This window comes from Lycorma delicatula, chromosome 3 (genome assembly GCF_047948215.1).
Source record: "Lycorma delicatula isolate Av1 chromosome 3, ASM4794821v1, whole genome shotgun sequence".
Taxonomy (NCBI): Eukaryota; Metazoa; Arthropoda; class Insecta; order Hemiptera; family Fulgoridae; genus Lycorma; species Lycorma delicatula.
In genome coordinates, this window is record NC_134457.1 from 16,592,863 (window position 1) to 16,613,719 (window position 20,857).

A 20,857-nucleotide genomic window follows, 5' to 3' on the forward strand; every position below is an offset into this window, starting at 1 on the left:
CTAACTGTTAGTAACTGATACTTATGATGATAATGAAAATCAAAGTGAAACAAAATTAATCTTTGATAGATAAGAGATTTATTTTGCTGTATTTATAATAATTTTTTTTTCTGGTAAATTATTCCTGAAAATGATTCTAATTAAAACCTATTTTCAAAGGCAAATGGGAAATTCCAAATGATTTGCAATATGAAGACATTTATTGATTGTTTTAATAGTGAAAACTTAGTTGAAGGATGCATTACAAAGATTTATTCATTATGTAAAGCTTATTTTAGAGAAAAATGGAAAAGAAATATAATTAATGAAATTAAAATTACATGATCAATTTAGGAAATTCAATTTTATTTATTAAGTAGAAATTACAGGAGGAAACATTTGCATACTACTTATGGAGTTTCCAGAGCAATAAATGTGCCCAAAAAACATGAAAAACGGATACTTTTAAAGAGAATAGTATCTAAAACATCCAATTTCCAGAAAACTTCAGAAAAGGTTGATGGAAATAAAGTCACAGTAATTCTAGTATAGTCTCAGTGTTTACTACATCTTATTCAATTTAAACATCATTAAGGAGTATGGACTAATATAAATAACTTTATTACTGAAGTTCTTTTATCAAAAAGAAATTGTTTTTCCCAGAATACAACAGCACATAAACAACTTTAAAAGTTAATGGCTTTTATAATATGAGTCATGTTCAACATCAGAACATGTTTTTTTGTTGCAAGACATTTATAATATTAATCTACTAAATACAATCAAAATAGTATATTAAAAAAAAATTTTTTTTAATTATAAGAGAATAAATTATGGTTGGTAACTTAATATTTATAATGTAGCACAAAGTTTCATTTTTAATATATTTCAGACACTTTTTGAAAAAATAAAATAAAAATAGCTGAATAATTATTTTAAAAAATATTTCTTATTAAAAAGGAAATAAAGTGAATATTAAAACACTAAATTTACAGAGCACATAGACCAGACATTTTGCTCTACATTTAACAACTACAGGTTGAATTAAATAAAATTACAAATAGAAACTAAAACAAAAATAATTATGGATTACAATATATTATCTTTTATACTCAAAATTATACACATTCATTAATATTATATAATAATATTGTTACAAACATTAATAAAATCTGACAACATATAATAAACAACAAACAAATATATAACACACTTTGTTAACAAATATTAACACTTAACTTTAAGTGTTAAATTTTGTTAACATGTAAAAATATGGTAATAATTAACTATTACTGTTCTTCTCAGGAATGTTTGGGAGGATAGTTGTATTGGAAGGGCTGCTTATTTTATCTATACTTGTACAACCTCGCTCTTCCATATCCTTCCAATACTGATAATTGTTCCTTACATTATAAAGTAATTCCGGCATATCAATAAATACTGAAAAAACCAACAAAATTAATTTAATTTTAACCTTAAAACTAACCAACAATTATGAATTTTAAATAACCAACCAAACTAACCTTAAATAAGGAAGAGGTGCTCATGTGTTTTTTTATGTTCATGTTTGACCAAACAAACAAATTTCAACGATTCTTTTTCTATTAAAAAAAATTAGATATTATTTAACTTAGTTGGAATACTTATAGTTAGCGTAAAAAGAAACATACATATCCCCTGTACTCCAGTCACCCTAGTTCATAGTCAGTAATCATCTCTTTATATTATTTCTCTGTGTTCCTTTGCTTATTTTTATCAAGATATAATTTAGGAGTGTCGTTATTTCTGTAAATGACTTTTTTCACATGACCTACTTCTTTGTTGGTGTGTACGTTAAAAATTAAAATAAACTTAAAAGAGCACAATCAACTTAAAATTACTATACTAAAAATTAAAAAAATAATATTTTTAAATTTTCTATTACAGTTAGGCTGAAATAAGTTAAGGGTAATTAAGTTTTTTTAGTGTTGAATTCAATAAATCAAAATTTACAGAATAATGAAAAAACTATTTCTCACATATTTTTAAAAATGTAAGATTATTTTTTAAAATTTATTTTATTAAAAACACAAATTATATCAGATATAACAACAGTAGTTAACAGAAATTCTTTAAAAAAATAATTTATTGATAAATATTACTATATTTTTGTGTTCCCTTATTTGTTGGTTAAACTGTACACTATTAAAAATTTTAATATCCATTTGGGCAATTGGTATGTTCAAATGAAAAACTGTGTCAGCTTATACACTAAATATAGGCTTGAGATCATATAAAAGGATTAACTGCACATCATCAATTGTTTATATATTAAAATATACCATTGAAAATGTCTATATGATTGTAAGGAAATACTGCTGACTGCTAGGGGATTACATATTAACATTTTAATAATATATATAGACTGTAAAGTCATCGTGTAAGTCAACCAGCAGGTATAGAGTAGACACCAAAATTTAATGTTGTGTTTTAGTTACTAACAAGTTAAATATTTTCTTTACTGGACCTTTTAGTTACTTTATATCTTGCAGTGTTAGTTTAAATCAGAATAATTCTGATGTTATGTTTTAATATTTTATGCATATGCAGATTAAATTTCTAATTATTTTATTTTTCATTTTGTGTGTCAATGTCTATCATAGTTGTCATGCTAATGAAACTATTATTTTTTGAATAAAGTGGTTTTAAAGATTCTTAGTATCTAACTCAGGGCCTTTGTGTCACAAGGTTAGTTTGTTTTTGGTAACTCTGTGCATTACTGATGATTTATGATTTTTTTAACATTTGAGCAAATTTTTTCAACTGAAGTAGAAATATATTTTATTTTACTCAAATTTTTACAATGTAGATATTTTTATTAATTTTAAAGGGCAAGGTAAAAAAGAATAAATGATCAATACAACAAAAATATATTTTATATCAGTTTGTAATACTAATGAATATTAGAATTTTAGTTATAATAATCTATATGAAATTATTATTTTAATTGTGCATTACGCAAAATTTAAATTACAGTAAAATCTCCTTATTCGCAGGGTTAGAGACTAAAAATGCCGCGAATATAGAACGGAACTAATACTCGTTTAAGGAAGAATAGTTAGGTTGTATGTAAAATGAAAAATATCATGGGTACTTACTTAGGGCGATGTTATTGATGAAATGGAGACGGCATCATTAATTTATAAGTACTGGTTTAGTACAATACATAGGTACACTACACAAAAAAATATTTAACAAAATTCAGTATATTTCCTAATTTACTCGTAAGTACTTACTGAACTGTCTGATTTAAAAACTCACTACAGTACGTACAGTATTAGAAAAATGTATTACATGTTCAAATCGTATCAAAAGTCAAGAAAACAGCGCAACAGTACTACGTACACTAAAACTAAAATTACTGTAAATTTACAAAATTAGCCTACAGTATTTTGGATTGCATTTATAAAAATTTGTTAATTTTTCCTTGTCTCGCTCTTGTTTCTAAATCCGTGTGAAGTTCTGTGTATTCTTGTAGGCATCTTCAATTTTGCGCTTAAAGATTAAGCTTATATTCAAAGGTAGATCAGCATCTATAAAAAACTGGATAAGATCATGGGATAATTTAATGCCTTCAGAAAGCGTTTTGAACTGTTTTCCAGGGATCATATCTTCTACCTCCAAATGTTCATACTGTACCTGCGCCATTAAATCTTTTAATATTTTTATTTTTTAATGTCACTACATAATGTACGTACGCGAATACGGAAAATTCTAGTCGCGAATATAGAGAAGACATCGCAAAATATTGCACCGCGAATAACGAATTCCCGAACACGAAGATTTCACTGTAAATGTGTGTTTTAATATTTTAGTATTGGTAGTACAAAATTTCTTTAATAAAATAATAATTGATAACTAATTTAATGAATAATATGTAAATAATTAATAAAATAATGGGTACTTTGTCGGAAAATGCCCACTACCAAAAATCAGATATTTTTTTAATCGATACAAAATAACATATACTATAATTATTAGGTAAAATTAAGCAGTAGAAATAATGCTAAAATGATAAAGGTCAAGGACGAAGAGACCAGTTTCTTATTGGTTGACACCATTTGTTTATCTTTGTTGATAATTATGTTTGTAAAAAATTATAAATTTATAATAAATAAAAAATTATAAATGTAATCTTTTTTTCCTATTCAGCCAGTGGGAATTACCGTTCAGGTATTACTTTGGAGGTTGAATGAGGATGATATGTATGAATGCAAATGAAGTGTAGTCTTGTAAAGTCTCAGTTTGACCATTCCTGAAATGTGTGGTTAATTGAAACCCAACCACCAAAGAACACCAGTATCCACAATCTAGTATTCAAATTCGTATAAAAGTAGCCTTTCTGAGGACTTGGACGCTGGAACTCTCGACTTCCAAATCAGTTGATTTGGGAAGACGCGTTCACCACATGACCAACCCGGTGGGTTTATAAATGTAATCTAACCAAACTTAACCTACGCTCGCTTCGCACACTAGTCAAGGTTAGCGAGCGTAGGTTAAGTCTGGTTAAATTATATTTATAATTTTATTTATTTATTTTCTAATTTCAATATAGCATTTCAGTGGTGCCATCTAAGAACTAACTACAGAAGCTAAGGGGTTATTTTTTTCTTACAAATGAGTTCAATACCAGAACTTAGCTTAGGTATGTATAAAACTAACATTGTGTATTTAGATGTGCAAAAAATATACATTTTTCTATTTTTGGCAGATACAGTAGTTATGGAGCCACAAACCTTTTCATCACTTGTTGAAATTATTGACAGTAAAAAAAGGTAATTGAGTTTTTGCAAACAAAGAAAATTTTACATGAAACAAAAGTTTCATATAAAATTAAAAAAAAAAAAACATAATATGAAATTACAATTTACTGCAAAGAGAATTCGATGGTTGTGTAATAAACTAAGCTGCCATCAGGAAATTTCCTTATTAAAAGATACATGGCTAGAGGATACTCATTTGTCTTTGGAAAATACTGTTTATTTATTGTTGGGTTAATGACCTACAGAAAATAGGAGGAGAGGGCAATGACTGTCAAGATGAATCCCCAATTTTTCCAAGCAAAAGTATAATTAAGGAAGAGTTCTGCCAAATCAATGGATTTTCGGAGGTATATGCAGAGAGACAAGAGAGTGCTTCATGTTTGCTGTACCGAATTGGAAAAAAAAATATTTTGCTTGATATCATTAAGACTTGCATGTAAAAGGTTCTTTAATAATATCCGACAAGTGGAAATCTTATGAAGATATTCCCAAATTAGATGGCTATAACTTTCAACATCTTACAATAAATCATTCAGAGTATTTCGTGGATCTTGAGATCGGAGTACACACACAAAATATTGAAAATTTATGATTGTGTTTCAAACAACGTAACAAAAAAGAAAAGGGCACCTAGAGAACTAATGGATTCTTATATTTGTGAATCTTATGATGCCACAGATATAGGGATGAAGAAGATTTATTTGAATTAATGCTCTCTCTTTTTCCTGTTTAGCCTCCGGGAATTACCGTTCAGGTATTACTTCAGAGGATGAATAAGGATGATATGTATGAGTGCAAATGAAGTGTAATCTTGTACAGTCTGAGTTCGACCATTCCTGATTAATGTGCACATTAATTTGAATTAATGCTGCAACACATCAGTGAATTTTATAAATAAATCATTCAATTGTTATTGTATTTTGTAAATTCTGTATTGCAATCACGTATAATAACAGTAGGTCTGAAAAGTTCCCGAACTAAATTTCTGTAGTCGATACAAGTAGCCATCTCTCGGGCAACCAAAGTATGTAGAGTATGATGTCTGACGAGTGTGTGTATAAAATTTCATCATGTTTCGTCCCTGCAGTCTCTAGTTATATTCGGCCGCATTTGTTGTGTTCATCTGACTTTATGCGAGCTCACGCCATGGAACAGAGAACCACAATAAAATTTTGTTATACTTAAAAAATTTTTCGTTGAAACTTATTATGTGTAACAGCAAGGCCGACAGCGACCCGAATTTATTGCAAAGAATTGTAACTGGGGATGAAAGCTGGTGTTTCATGTATGATTCCCAAACAAAAAGTCATTCCGCTGCTCGGTTGAATCCTGGAACACAAAGACCTACAAAAGTCAGGCAGCAAAAATCTAGAATGAAAACGATGTTGATTGGATTCTTTACTCAAAAGGCCTGATTCATCATGAATTTGTCCCAACTGGTCAAACTGTGAATTTTAAATTCTATTTGGAAATAATGAAACGCTGATGCGTCGCATTCATCGAATCCGGCTCGAGTACCGTGATCCGGGCAGTTAAACTCTTTTGCATACAATGCCCCCGGCACACTTGGGAACAGTTTTAACATGTTACTATGCCGTAAATCAAATCACCGTCATATCCCACTTGTCCTATTCACCCGACTTGGCTCTAGCAGATCATTTTCTGTTCCCAAAACTCAAATTGAAGATGAAAGGCCGCTTTTTCGAATACATTCCAGCCATCCAAAGGGCTTGCACCCAGCATTTGAAGGCAAACCCACAAAGTGATTTCAACAGAGCATTTGACGAGCTCTACCAGGGCTGAACAAGTGTATAACCAGAGAAGGATTCTAGAGGGCTGATGTGAGTAAATTCATTTATCTTTAAATCTGTATTTTTATTTAATTTTGTTCGGGAACTTTTCAGACATACTGTGTATGTCTGAAAAGTACATTAAAAAGTGTTTAATAATTATTCCAATTTTGTGCTACATTACCATTATATAGTATTTTATATATCATTAATAATAAATATTGTATTAAAAAGTATCTTTTATGTATTTATCACTTATCCTTCATTTCTCCTGGTTAATTTTACTTAATAATTATAGTATATGTTATTTTGTATCATTAAAAAAAAATATCTTATTTTTGGTGGTGGATATTTTTCAAAAAAGTACCAAATAATGAATAAAGGACACATTAACAGAAATAAATAATTAAAATTATATAATAGTTAAAAAAGTATGTATAAAAAGAGTATAGTTTGTTAAGTACTGTCATAAATTAAACAATAATAAAATAAAATGGTCCGATAAATGGTATAAAATGATGATGGATAAAGGGGATTTTCAGAATGATTTTAGTGGAATAATTTTTTTTTTTTTGTTTTTTTTTTAGGGTGAAAAACGAGCGGTCGTTATCATCGCCCGGAAAATAAATAAATAAATAAAAATAAAAGTAATTAAAACTTAAAACTACTATCACAGTAAGCAAAATCCGGAATGGGTGTAAAAGGCCCATTCTCGGATAACAAAAACACTAACATGTAACTTAAAACTACGTTAAAAACTATCATATTAAAACTAAATAAAAACTTAAAACTAAAAAAGAGATAAAACTTACAACTAGTATCACAAAAATCTTACAACTAATATCACAGACGAATTTAAAAAACATATAAAAAAAAACAACAAAATATGAATATATATATATATAAAACAAAATTCCGATAGGGAGTGTAAAAGGCTCGCTACTCGGATAACAAAAACAATACATAGGACTAGAGTAATTAAATTTTTTGTATTAACCCTATACTACGCAAAAACAGAAACATCCGGTTTAAAACCTCTTTATCTTTACACAAGATACCACGGATGTTTCTGGGTAGTTTAAATTTACGACGCAATGCCGCATAACATATGCAGTCCACGAGTATGTGGCGCACAGTCACGCGGCAGTTGCATCTTGCGCATAGAGGTGGTTGTCCTCTTGTAAACAGGTACACGTGTGTGACCCTCGTGTGTCCTATCCGCAATCGACAGAGAACTACTTCCTCACGCCAGGGTTTTCTGTATGAGGAGTTCCATGGTAACACAGAATCTTTAATCTGACGGAGTTTATTATCAACGGTAGCCGCCCAATCACCTTGCCACCTTGTTCTTAATAATTGTTTTACATAGTTAATGAAATCAGAAGTAGCAACTCGGGTGGTGAAAGGAGGCTGGTTACATGCTTCTTTGGCAGCGGAATCTGCATGTTCATTACCTGGAATCCCTACGTGGCTAGGGACCCAGCAAAAACTTAATTCTGTGTTGCGATTATTCAACTCAGCGATTGTGTTGTAAATTTCAATGACGATAGGATGTTTGGAATAAAAGTTTTTTAAGGCTTGGAGAGCACTACACGAGTCACTGCAAATAAGAATTTTTCTATATTTAGGGTTAATGATGTTTAGAGCCTTATTTATAGCGTATAGTTCAGCGGTAAACACACTCGTAATACGGGTAGACCAAACATATAAGTTCTCTCATTGACAACAAATGCATACCCAACTGTATCGTTTTGTTTCGATCCATCAGTGTATACAACCGCATCTGGTTTCATCTTGGAGAACACACTGAAACATTTGCTGAAAGACAATAGATGGTGTTGATTGTTTATTGTATGTAGTCAGGTCATAATTAAAATTTATTAAGGTTTATTCTCCATGGAGGATATGAGCAAGGATACATAGGAAAGAATGACGGTGTGTCAACATTTATATGCTGCAGCAGACGCCAGGTACGGACACCTACAGGTGCAGTACGACGTGGATGATCCTCACATTTTCCTAGATTAGGATTTCTAAAGACCGAGTCAAGAGCCGGGTGATTCGGCTGTCCTCTGAGATGAGCAAAATAAGATAATAAAAGCTGGTCTCGTCTATCCCAAAGTGATGGTTCACCACAGTCTACAAGTAAGCTTGCGACAGGACTTGATCTAAACGCGCCTGTGGCAAGCCGAAGGAAAGCATGATGTACACTATCCAGCATTTTAAGCACGAATTGACGAGCTGAAGAGTAGGCGACACAACCATAATCTAAATGGGAGCGAACAAAGGAATAGTAAATACGTATCATACATGACCTATCGGCTCCCCAGTTGGTGTTAGTAAGGACTCGCATCATATCTAGAAGTTTGGAACATTTTGTTTTCAATTCTTTTAAATGTTTGACCCAAGTAAGACGGCTATCAAAAAATAAACCTAAAAACTTGACGTAAGTAGAGATAGTAATAGTCTCACCGTTCAGAAATATTTGCGGAATAGAAGGGTTTCGTAGCCGAGAAAAAACTACACATTTTGTTTTTTCGGATGAAAATGTGAAACCAGTAATCCTGGACCAAGCTTCAAGGTGAGATATAGTGTTCTGCAGTAGTCTCACTGCTGTAGGTGTTGAACGGCTTGCAATATAGATAGCAAAGTCGTCAGCAAATAGAGAACATGAGACAGGAGCCTGCACACATTTGGTAATATCGTTTATGGCTACAGAAAATAAGGTGGCACTTAATACACTATCTTGTAACGTTGAAAATCGTTATTATATGATGAGGTGAGAGACACCGAGCGGAAAGATTTTGCTAGACTATTTGCCACTTCCGAGGATAATGAAAGGAGTTCTCGTTCATCAAGAAGACCAAGAATAGATTGTTTCGGTGATCCGAAAATTGCACGAATTTTCTTCCATACAGTAGACGTGGGAGTAGTGCGTGAGATAGTGCTCACGTATTTCGTCCATGAATTCCTCTTAGCGTCCAAGAATACTCGACGGCACACCGCTCTAGCCCTGCGGTATAAATTTAGATGTTCTGTTGTAGGCCTACGATTAAATTTTCGTAGTGCCTGTCGTCGATTCCTAATAGCATATTTGCAATCATCGTTCCACCATGGAACGAAAGGACGTCTAGGATTACCCGATGTTTGTGGGATATATCTGTTGGCATTCTCAAGTATCATGGACGTAAAAGAAGAATATTGGTCGAGGATGTTCGCTTCATCGTCATACTGAGATTGGAATGCTTTATGGTATCCGTTCCAATCTGCCTTTTCAACAATCCATCTCCGTGGCCTTCTTTTAATCTCGCAGTCTACACCGAAACCAATAATAATTTGTCTATGATCACTGCCGTGAAAGTCATCACAAACAGACCAATTAAAATGAGGGAGCACATTCGGTGAGCATATGGAGAGATCAAGGTTAGATACAGTACCAGTTGATAAGGACATGAATGTGTGTGATCCATCATTCAGTAGGCAAAGGTCAAAGTCTTGTCTCAATCTGTTTATCATATTTCCTCGAGTGGAGCAGAAGGTTGAGCCCCAGGAAATATGATGGGCACTGAAGTCTCCTACTATTAACGATGGAGATGGTATTTGCGTGAGGAGATTTGAGACATCTAAAGCACTGAACTCAGTGTTCGGTGAGAGATACAGATTGCAGATATGCAATTTTAAGGGAATAGAGACCTTTACTGCAATAGCAGGAATGACAGTGGTTAGTTGAATTCTTGTAGCAGACACCCCATTCTTCATGAAAATCGCTACTCCACCACTCTCCCTACTGTCTACTAGGCAGTCGTATCTCTCACAGAAGTATCCTCTGAGTGTAATTGGGTCATGTTGTAGAAGGTGAGTTTCTTGGAAACACATGATTAGTGGATCATGTGCGTGCGCTAGTACTCTGATATCTTCAATGCGGGACCGAATACTTCTAACATTCCACTGAATAATGTTCATAAGTGTAAAAAAATAAATAAAAAAAAAAGTTTCAGAAATTATATAAAAATTAGTTGTAGGTGATTCGGTTTTTCTTTTTTGTATTTTTTTATTTTAAAGAACTCCGATGCCCTAGGGTCGGGTGGTTCTTCAACCATAACCTCCAGTAAATGAGGTGATGGTGGAGGAGATTTATTTGAATGGGATGCTGCAGTTAACATCCCAGAGGTGGTGGTTATGTGGGTTCCCTTTACGGGGAGCTTATTAGGTGGCTTACTGCCATCTGTGATAGTCGCTACTCGTGCTGGTACGACTTTGGGAGCAAGAACTTTCGTGTGTATCACACTGTTGGATTCACTAACTGCGACGAAAGACGTTTTCTTCATCTTTGTCAGCTCTGAGATAGTGGCTGTAAGTGAAGCTACTTGATCAGAAAGCATCTGAACAAGTTTTTTAAGCTCATTGCAGGATCCGCATTGCTGATTATTAACATTTGTAGGAATTTGTTTAGATGTAGCGGTGGCAAAAGATACATCTGGTTTAACCAGGTTCCGTGAATTATTTAACTTTTTGTATTCTCTTCGTGCGGCCGGGAAAGATAGCTTTTGCTCCGTACAGATTTTGAGAATTGCCTTTTCTTCTTTAAAGATTGGGCAATCTCGGGAGCGGGCTGTGAGTGTGGACTGCAGTTTGCACATTTTTCAGTTTCTTCGCAGTTAGTGTCATTGTGACCTTCTTTAGCACATCGAGCACAGATCTCAGTTTTTGTACAAGATGTTGTAGTGTGACCAAAATCTTGGCATTTGAAACATCGCCGTGGGTTGGGTATGGATGGTCGTACCCGAACCGAGAGGTAACCCACTTTAATCTTTTCTGGTGGAACAGGGAGATTAAATGTTAATATAAGAGACGGTGTCGGTTCTTCTGTTCCGTTCTGCCGTTTCATAATACGTTTCACTTCAACAACATCTTGGTGGCAAAGCTCGTCAACTATTTCATTGATATGTATATCTAAAAGGTCTCGACAAAAAATTACACCCCTGCTCGTATTTAAAGTTTTGTGGTTTTCAGCACTTATATTTATACCACCCATATTACGGAGACGTAAGATTGATCGACTCTGTTCGTCGTTGAATGTTTCAACCAGAATCGATCCATCGCGTAATTTCCTGATGTTCTTCGGGGAACCACTTGCACCTGTTACAGTTTTATTTATTAGGAAAGGTGAAACCTTTTGGAGGGAGCCACCTTCCTGACTATTTCCGAGAACAACGAATCGAATATTTTTAGTATTCAAGTCTAAAGATTTGTAGTTCTCTTCCATAGGACTTTTATCCTCGTCAGACAAAGCTGATCGAGGTCTCTTCGCAAGACTTAATTTGGTGGTTTTTTCAGATGGACCACCAACCATCTTGGGATTTAATATAGGATCAGAAATTTTGGTCCCACGAGTACCGGCGAAAAATGGACCATTCCAGCAGAGCGCACGCGTACTGGAGCTAGAGCTAAGTACAACTGGGTTCGCCCTGGTGCCCAGAGGACATCGTTCAAGACTCGCTACGTAGAGCCATTCACCCATTGGCACGATTTGTTCCCACCTTGGGTTACAGTTGCATTTCGTAAGATGTCGCAACACCACCGAGTGTTAATGTAAGAAATATCAGTGTAGGATGTTGTGTAATTTTGTGAGTGTGTATGTTGTAATTTATGTAGTGTTTTTGGTGTAGTATATGTGTATAATGTAAAGTGTTCTGCAGCTCACTGTATAGTGAGAAGAATAGCTGCAGAGGCTAGGCCCGTGGGGACGCCAACCCCCAAAGTCTTAAAGAATAAGACTCCCCGTCGGGGTAGTGGGGTAATGAGTAAATATATAAGTAAGGGGATTTCAACAATTTTGAAGGAAAAAATGAAATGTAGATGAGCAGGATGATTGAGGTAATGCAGAATCAGGGAGAAAAAGTACATTGTTGGGGAGAAAACAGAAATATGGTTGAAAAAACAAATTACACCAAGTAATCTGGAAAATACAATAGTCAAGATATTTAATGAAATTAATGAACAATCTACTAAAAACTTAATTTTTAAAATGACACAAACATAAAGATAGATAATATTAAAAAAAAAAACTGGGAAAAATATGAAAATTGAAAAAAATGTCTAAATAAAATAAATATTTTAAAAATTAAGATTTAAAGATCAAATAAAGAAAAAACAATTTTTTTATATGATTATAAAATAATTATTAAGATAATCATTCTTAAACATATCAATAAATGAAAACAAAATAAAATTGCAGAAAAAAAATGTAAATAAATAATAAACAGAAAATCAAGAGCAGAGGTAGCCCAAATTGACTGAGTGACAGAAATGAAATTAAATAAATTAAAAATAATAAAACAAGATAATTAATTAATAGTCAGGCAAGATAAAATAGTTAACAGAAAAGAAAACAAGGAATGTTTTTAATCTACAACATTATATAAAATAAATTTAAAAAATGAAGACTTAATTCTATAATTTTGTTTGTGTTAAATTCATAACATTACTAAATTTATATTACATCGGATAGATGAAAGCAATAAAAACCTGATGAATAAGTGTGGGCCTCACCATGAAGAATGATGCTAAAATGAAATGGTTAAGCAATGTATGGAACAATAAAACACTAAGAAAGAGATGAGAAAAGGAATTTGATTAACACCATATTCAGCAGAAGAAAAATCTGGTTTGGGTACATATTAAAGCAATAATATCTGTTGAGAGATCTTTAGAAGGAAAGAGAAGAGAAAGGATTTGTGGATAGCAGAAAAATAAAAATAATGGGTGTTAACATATTAGGAAGCACATAATAGAAATGGAGAAACAGAAAACAACAAAAGAAAAGTTATTTTCTCTCTACAATCTATAATTTGCTCTATTTTTTAACTGCATTATATCTAATTAAAGTTAGCTTACCATCCCATGCTTCAAACATATCATTTATGATATAATCAATAAATCCCATTTGTGACTTAGGTATTGAGCACGACTGTCTATCAAACATAGGCATCACAATAGGCAGGTTTCTGGTCTTCTCTTCATCTGTCTGTAACATATATTAATTGTACTTTACATAATCTCTAAGTCATGTAAAAAAAAGTGATGAATTGAAAATATTAAGTTGATAAAATAAAAAAAAATATTTGTGTTACTTTTTCATGGGTTACATAGGTTCCATGAACTATATTTTTTATTCAAAATTATTTTCTTATCTTAAAATACATTTCTTGAATAATCACAACTATCATTAATAATGCAAAGAATATTAAGTTTCATTAAACTTTATTTAATTAAAATTTAATCAAGCAAACAACACTGCTCACCACTGTATGTGTTGCTGTGCTGGTGCCAAAAACAGCAATGCAAGCAGAATATAATATTTATGCAATGGAATCAACAAATATAGAAGGGGAAATATTGGTGAATACATGTATAACATTTTTTATTTTACCCACAATAATATTTGAGACCTACGGCACATTTTAGATGTGATGAAATTAAATGAGCACATTTTTAAATGTGCCGTAAGCTTTTTTTTGGATGAGTCAGATGTACCCGTCCTAGGATGAAAATTTTTAAGGTGAAGATAATGAATGAGAAAATTGAAAAATTTACATCTTTACAAATTAAGAAAAAAAAATTGTAAAATTTACTTTAAATAAAAAATGAGTACATTGATTCATATTTCAGAAGATCAAATTTTAAAATGAATCGTGAACTAAAAATCTTTAATTAAAAAAATTATACCTTTCCATCCAAAAAGGTGAGTTGTTAAGATTTTAAATTTAAGTTTTAAAATGACTACTGGGAATTTAAAGCTATGAAACTATGTATGAATTCAATTTTTGTTTAACTCAAAGCCTTAAGACATTTACTAAGCATTATCTACTGCTGTTTTCAGAATTTTCTCTAAATAATATTGTTTGATAACAAAAAATTAATTATCATTTCTTCAACGTTTCAAAAGTAAAGCAGACCAAATATATTAGGATGATAAAGTGGTACTAAAGCAACATTAATAAGGAAATATAGTAAACTATTTTAAATAAGAATCCTGTCAGAAATAACCTGATTAAAATATTCCTCAGCAATTCGCCGTGCCCACTCAACACATAATTTTACATTACGGGTAGGATTAGAGACATCAGCACATTTAATCATCATTCTTTTTACCAAAATTGCATCGTCTGGAGACATTTCTATAAATTCCTGGTTGTCACTTGGGCTCTGAAACAAAAGAATTGGATCAAATAAGGTAAATATACCATGAAAATGTCTAAAATCAAGTATTCACCTTAAAATTATAAGCATACAGATATTAAAATGTATAATTTTAAATCAAGCCTATTTCTCTAAAATTAAATGTTACATCAAGTGACTAGGATGTAACAGTGCTTCATTATTTGTATACATTAAACAAATGCAATTTTTCCGGAGTTGAATTAAATGGACATTCAACTTCACTTTCAACCAGTAGAGAACCAAGAGCTCTATTCTCCTGCTCTATGTTTTATACACAAAGAGATTCACAAATGTGAATGTAAAAACTTTCACGATATGTTCTGTTGGTGTAAATAAAGAAAAAAATTCACATAAACATAGTTTTGGAAACGCCTCGTTAGTGAATGTCAGCTGGTGAAAGATTTTACAGTGATTTGTGTGACTTCAGTAAAATTAAGCTAGACTAAATTCTTGGGATCTAAATTAAGGGATAAATTTATTTATTTAATATGAAATATGACTGAAAAATTGAAAAAAATAAGTCACAGAACTGCAGTTTTAGTAGTTTTCAAGATATTTAGGATAACTTACATAAAAACCCAGATAAAAGAAAGGTAAACTCAAAATCGATCAATAAAAATGAAAACATTATAATAAACAAGAAAAATGAGAATGTACGAAGCACTGATTAATATTATATGTTTCTATACCAATAAACTACTTTCTTTTTGTATATTTATAAATTCTTAAAATCACTGCCAAATAAACCAAACTTTTTACAATAAAATAAAAAAATAAAAATTACATAAATACAGAGGATTAGCTATACAGATTGAGTATGGAAACCTCTCGTCAACTTTAAAACCATTCCAGACAGAATACTGTAAGAATAAGGTATCAGTCAACTTTAGGTGACAAAAAATAGAATTTCAATCCCTTTTTGTGGGTTGGTCTAGGTGTTGTATTTCAAATTTATTTCAAACAGTAACATCTTTGTGTGATATATCATTTTAAAGTTCTCTTTAAGACAAGAAAAATGTTATAATTAAAAAGTTGGTATAATGTCTGGAACCAAAATGGTGACAACAGTTTAAAGTTTGGATTTTGAAAATTACTAAATTTAATATGTTCAAATAATAAAATTATACAAAAAGAAATTAAATTACATCTAATCTAATTAAAATTAATTTTAAAAGGTAAATTTTTATTTTAAAAGATAAAAAAAATTTATTTTTGTTCCTCTTTAATGAGTAAATAAATAAAAATATTGTCATGTAATCATGCTGATCATGATGGTTTCTTGCCATTGTTACAAAAATGAAGCTTACTTCATTGTTGTGTAATATTGCATTTAGTGTGTTTCATTACTACACTTTTAGTTTCTTAAGAGAATTTATTGTGATCGATTGGCTAATTGATTTTTTTTTATTTTACCATATTTGTAAACCACTTTCATTAGTTATAATTTTTTTACCTTTTTGTAATTGTTTTTTTACTGAATTAATTTTTTCTGTGCTACCTGTTAATATTACCATCAACATGTTACTTAATGAACAGAAGAGGGTCACACTTTTAATGATGAGGGGCTTTGGTGATAGGTTGTATAAGGAAGTTGTGAATTTTTCAATGCAACATTTAGTAATTGTAACTCTATTTCAAAAGGTACAATGCCAAAAACCATCAAATGATTTAAAGAAACAGAGAGCATTAATAGCGGAAAACCAGGGAGGCCTAAATCTACCATAAATAATAACTCGTTAAGAGATTATGCAAGAATTTACTGAGAATCCTCATTCCTCAACTCAAACAGCAGCACAAGAATATAATATTAGCCAGAGTTCAGCAATTTGAACATTAAGAATTGAAAATTTCAAACCCTTCAAAATTTGTCTGGTTCAAGAACTTAATGAAGATGACTACAATCAAACACTTGAGTTCTGAAAATATGATGAACAATATTTATGCAGATCCTAATTTATCAAACAACATAATCTTTAGGCAGAAAGGCTCCTGGAATAGACGGAATAGCTGTAGAATTACTGCGCAGTGCAGGTGAGGAAGCGATTGATAGATTATACAAACTGGTGTGTAATATTTATGAAAATGGGGAATTTCCACCAGACTTCAAAAAAAGTGTTATAGTTATGATACCAAAGAAAGCAGGGGCAGATAAATGTGAAGAATACAGAACTAGTCATGCATCAAAAATCTTAACTAGAATTTTATACAGAAGAATTGAGAGGAGAGTGGAAGAAGTGTTAGGAGAAGACCAATTTGGTTTCAGGAAAAGTATAGGGACAAGGGAAGCAATTTTAGGCCTCAGATTAAAGAAAAACAAACCAACATACTTGGCGTTTATAGACCTAGAAAAGGCTTTCGATAACGTAGACTGGAATAAAATGTTCAGCATTTTAAAAAATTAGGGTTCAAATACAGAGATAGAAGAACAATTGCTAACATGTACAGGAACCAAACAGCAACAATAACAATTGAAGAACATAAGAAAGAAGCCCTAATAAGAAAGGGAGTCCGACAAGGATGTTCCTTATCTCCGTTACTTTTTAATCTTTACATGGAACTAGCAGTTAATGATGTTAAAGAACAATTTAGATTCGGAGTAACAGTACAAGGTGAAAAGATAAAGATGCTACGATTTGCTGATGATATAGTAATTCTAGCCGAGAGTAAAAAGGATTTAGAAGAAACAATGAACGGCATAGATGAAGTCCTACGCAAGAACTATCGCATGAAAATAAACAAGAACAAAACAAAAGTAATGAAATGTAGTAGAAATAACAAAGATGGACCACTGAATGTGAAAATAGGAGGAGAAAAGATTACGGAGGTAGAAGAATTTTGTTATTTGGGAAGTAAAATTACTAAAGATGGACGAAGCAGGAGCGATATAAAATGCCGAATAGCACAAGCTAAACGAGCCTTCAGTAAGAAATATAATTTGTTTACATCAAAAATGAATTTAAATGTCAGGAAAAGATTTTTGAAAGTGTATGTTTGGAGTGTCGCTTTATATGGAAGTGAAACTTGGACAATCGGAATATCTGAGAAGAAAAGATTAGAAGCTTTTGAAATGTGGTGCTATAGGAGAATGTTAAAAATCAGATGGGTGGATAAAGTGACAAATGAAGAGGTATTGCGGCAAATAGATGAAGAAAGAAGCATTTGGAAAAATATAGTTAAAAGAAGAGACAGACTTATAGGCCACATCCTAAGGCATCCTGGAATAGTCGCTTTAATATTGGAAGGACAGGTAGAAGGGAAAAATTGTGTAGGCAGGCCACGTTTGGAGTATGTAAAACAAATTGTTGGGGATGTAGGATGTAGAGGGTATACTGAAATGAAACGACTAGCACTAGATAGGGAATCTTGGAGAGCTGCATCAAACCAGTCAAATGACTGAAGACAAAAAAAAAAAAATACTAATAAGCAAACTTTGAAAAAATTTAAGCAGTTGGCACCCAGAAAGAAAATATTTCATCCATTAGGCTTTGCTAGTTTATTTATTCAGAACTATGTATCACAATTATAAAATATTAAACGATTTTTTTTCTTAGACCTTCAGTAATTTCTAATCTGTAAATACATTTGGTAAAACTGAAATAGTAAGTTTATAAAAAATTACTGAAACGACTAAAAGCGATAGGTGATAAGCTGAAAAACAATGTAATTATGTTGATAAGATCCAATAAATAAGATATTGCACAAAACATTACAAATGATTTGGAGCACATGAAATTATACTGATAAAAAGAAACACTAAATCTTGTAAATTCAATACATTTACTGCAGTTAAGAAAAAGTCCAAAATTCAATTTTTTTTTGATTTTGGGATTTTTCGGTCACTTTTGGTACCAGTCAATTGCAATAAAAAGGAAGTAAAATCTTCCAAGTAATATCTCAATTTTTTACACGACTGCCCAAAAAGGAGTGTAATGTTTTTAGGGTGTGTATATGTATTTCATTTTTTATATTTGTAAAATCAAGTAACATTGTAAATACACAGTTATCATAGAAGCAATTAGAATCTTAAAATTAATATTCACAAAAAAAGACATTACAATTAATTAAATATCAAACGAAACAATTTATTTCATCATCAAGAAATTATAATAGAACAACTTAGACATATTTCTTGATTTTAGTAAAAATATTTCACTTTCATTTAGTGTTTGTCATGGTATAAAATTATAAAAATAACACTAGATCCAGTAGTAATATACATATCTTCGTAGCTCACGATTACAATTTTGAAGTTTTCTAACAGTTCAAGATGTATATATTGAAGATAATACGATGAATTTTGTATTATAAGTCACATATGCCACTATTAATTTTAAATTAAATATAATTTTTGAAATGCGAAACTTTAGGAGATGTCCTTGTCCATTGATTCCAATGATAACTGATTCTGAGAAGCACATGATGCAGTAAACTTATAAATTTGTTGTTATTTTCAGAAGTTTTCATAATGCATTTATCTTCCTTTAATTCAACTGAATTATCTTCGAATACCTCTATGGTCACGTCGTTACTCAGGGCTGATGAAACAGGTCTATCAGAATACGATTCTTTGCTGTTATCTGTTGTTTTCGATGATGTCTGGACATGAACGACCATTTCCTGCTTAAAACTAGCCAGTTGTTTTTCAAAATCTATCTTCGTTTTGTTATTTGCTCTAATAGAATCTAAATGTTGTACCTGTAGATCACGTTTCAGATTTTCATTTTCTCTTCTGAGAAATGCATTAGTGTATTCTTGTTTTTTGTATAATTCGTTGAAATGTTCTAGTTTAGCCTTCACTTCATCATAATCTTCAATTAATTCTTCCATTCTTTTTTTATTTGTTTTCATGACCTTTTCCTGTAGAACATATTTTTCATTTGCTTCAAATAATTCAGTTTTTAGTATTTTTATGTCTTCTTGGAACTGACGATTTTTTTCATTTAAATCTTTTAAAATATTGGTTTTCGATTCTTGAATGCGATTTAATTCAAGTATTTCAGTTTTCAACCTCTTTATAATGTTGTCTCTGATATATATCTCTTGAATTGTATTGTAAGTCTCGCCATTAATTTCTATGATTCCTTTAAATATTTGACTTGGTTCAGTTTGATTATTTTGCGACATTTTTCTTTAAACCGCTATAAAAATTCTTCTTACACCTATGAGTAGAAAAAATATAATGAATTAGGTAAAGTAAACAATTCAAATATAAAATAATTCTGTTACACGGCAACAGACTTTCAGAATAATAAAAAAAGTAGATAGAATAATTCATTGTTAACTTCCGTTGGATGCATTATATTAAGAATTCTTTTTTACCTTTAATTACTTGATGTTTTTATTAGTATTGCATGGTTAGTTGATTGATGTGATGCCATCTACTGAGGCAATTAATGCTGACCTTCAGAACGTGTGCTTCTGGAATCATAGTGAGTGGCTGACCTATTTGAAAATGCCCAGGGTTAAAGGGGACACGTCTGAAGAATCAGGAAAGGTAAGTTAACGGATGGGAGTTTAAACAACTTTCTGTTCTACATAAAATCGTAAATGTCAGTGATGCCTTACTATATGTTCTTAGCAAGAGATGCTTTACAGATTTTACTGAAACGAGGAGATCTGAGAGGAATGAATTTCTAGGTAATATTGTCTTCAGCGAGGGTATCAAGTATCGTTTCAAGATGTGCTATTGATGATAAAAGTTGGTTTAATTCGTTTGAGGTTCGAACGAAATTCTTTGCGTTGTCATGAACATTTTCCTCTCCGTGAAATAAAGCGTTATAACGCTGCCAAGAAGGATTTGGCGGTTAATTCTTGAACAAGCTCCAAGTGAATAGATTTCGTGGCCATGCAAACAAATAATGAAATGTATCCGTTGGATGTTTTACATCCTCGTGTGTATGATGTCAGAATTTCAAATGGTTCACAGTAGTCCACTATGATATTAAGAAACGGTCTAGACAGTTGGTGGGCATATCTCCCATTTGTTGTTGAATGAACCTTGGTTTTACTCTGAAGCGTATAACATTCATTAACTATTTGTTTTGCAAGTTTTCGTCCGTTAAC

At 31.6% G+C, this 20,857-nt stretch overlaps 1 protein-coding gene across 1 annotated transcript in view; it reads right to left on the bottom strand.

The window, feature by feature from the left end:
* Positions 1 to 983: 983 nt before the first annotated feature.
* Positions 984 to 20,857, bottom strand: part of LOC142320810 (high affinity cAMP-specific and IBMX-insensitive 3',5'-cyclic phosphodiesterase 8-like) — a 52,317-nt gene continuing 32,443 nt past the window's right edge. The window contains exons 7-10 of the mRNA XM_075358789.1: positions 19,304 to 19,651; positions 14,621 to 14,779; positions 13,469 to 13,598; positions 984 to 1,419 (exon numbers count right to left, since the gene is read on the bottom strand). Of these exons, the coding sequence (XP_075214904.1) occupies positions 1,262 to 1,419; positions 13,469 to 13,598; positions 14,621 to 14,779; positions 19,304 to 19,651 (795 nt within the window). The 3' untranslated portion in view covers positions 984 to 1,261. The remainder of the gene's footprint in view (positions 1,420 to 13,468; positions 13,599 to 14,620; positions 14,780 to 19,303; positions 19,652 to 20,857) is intronic.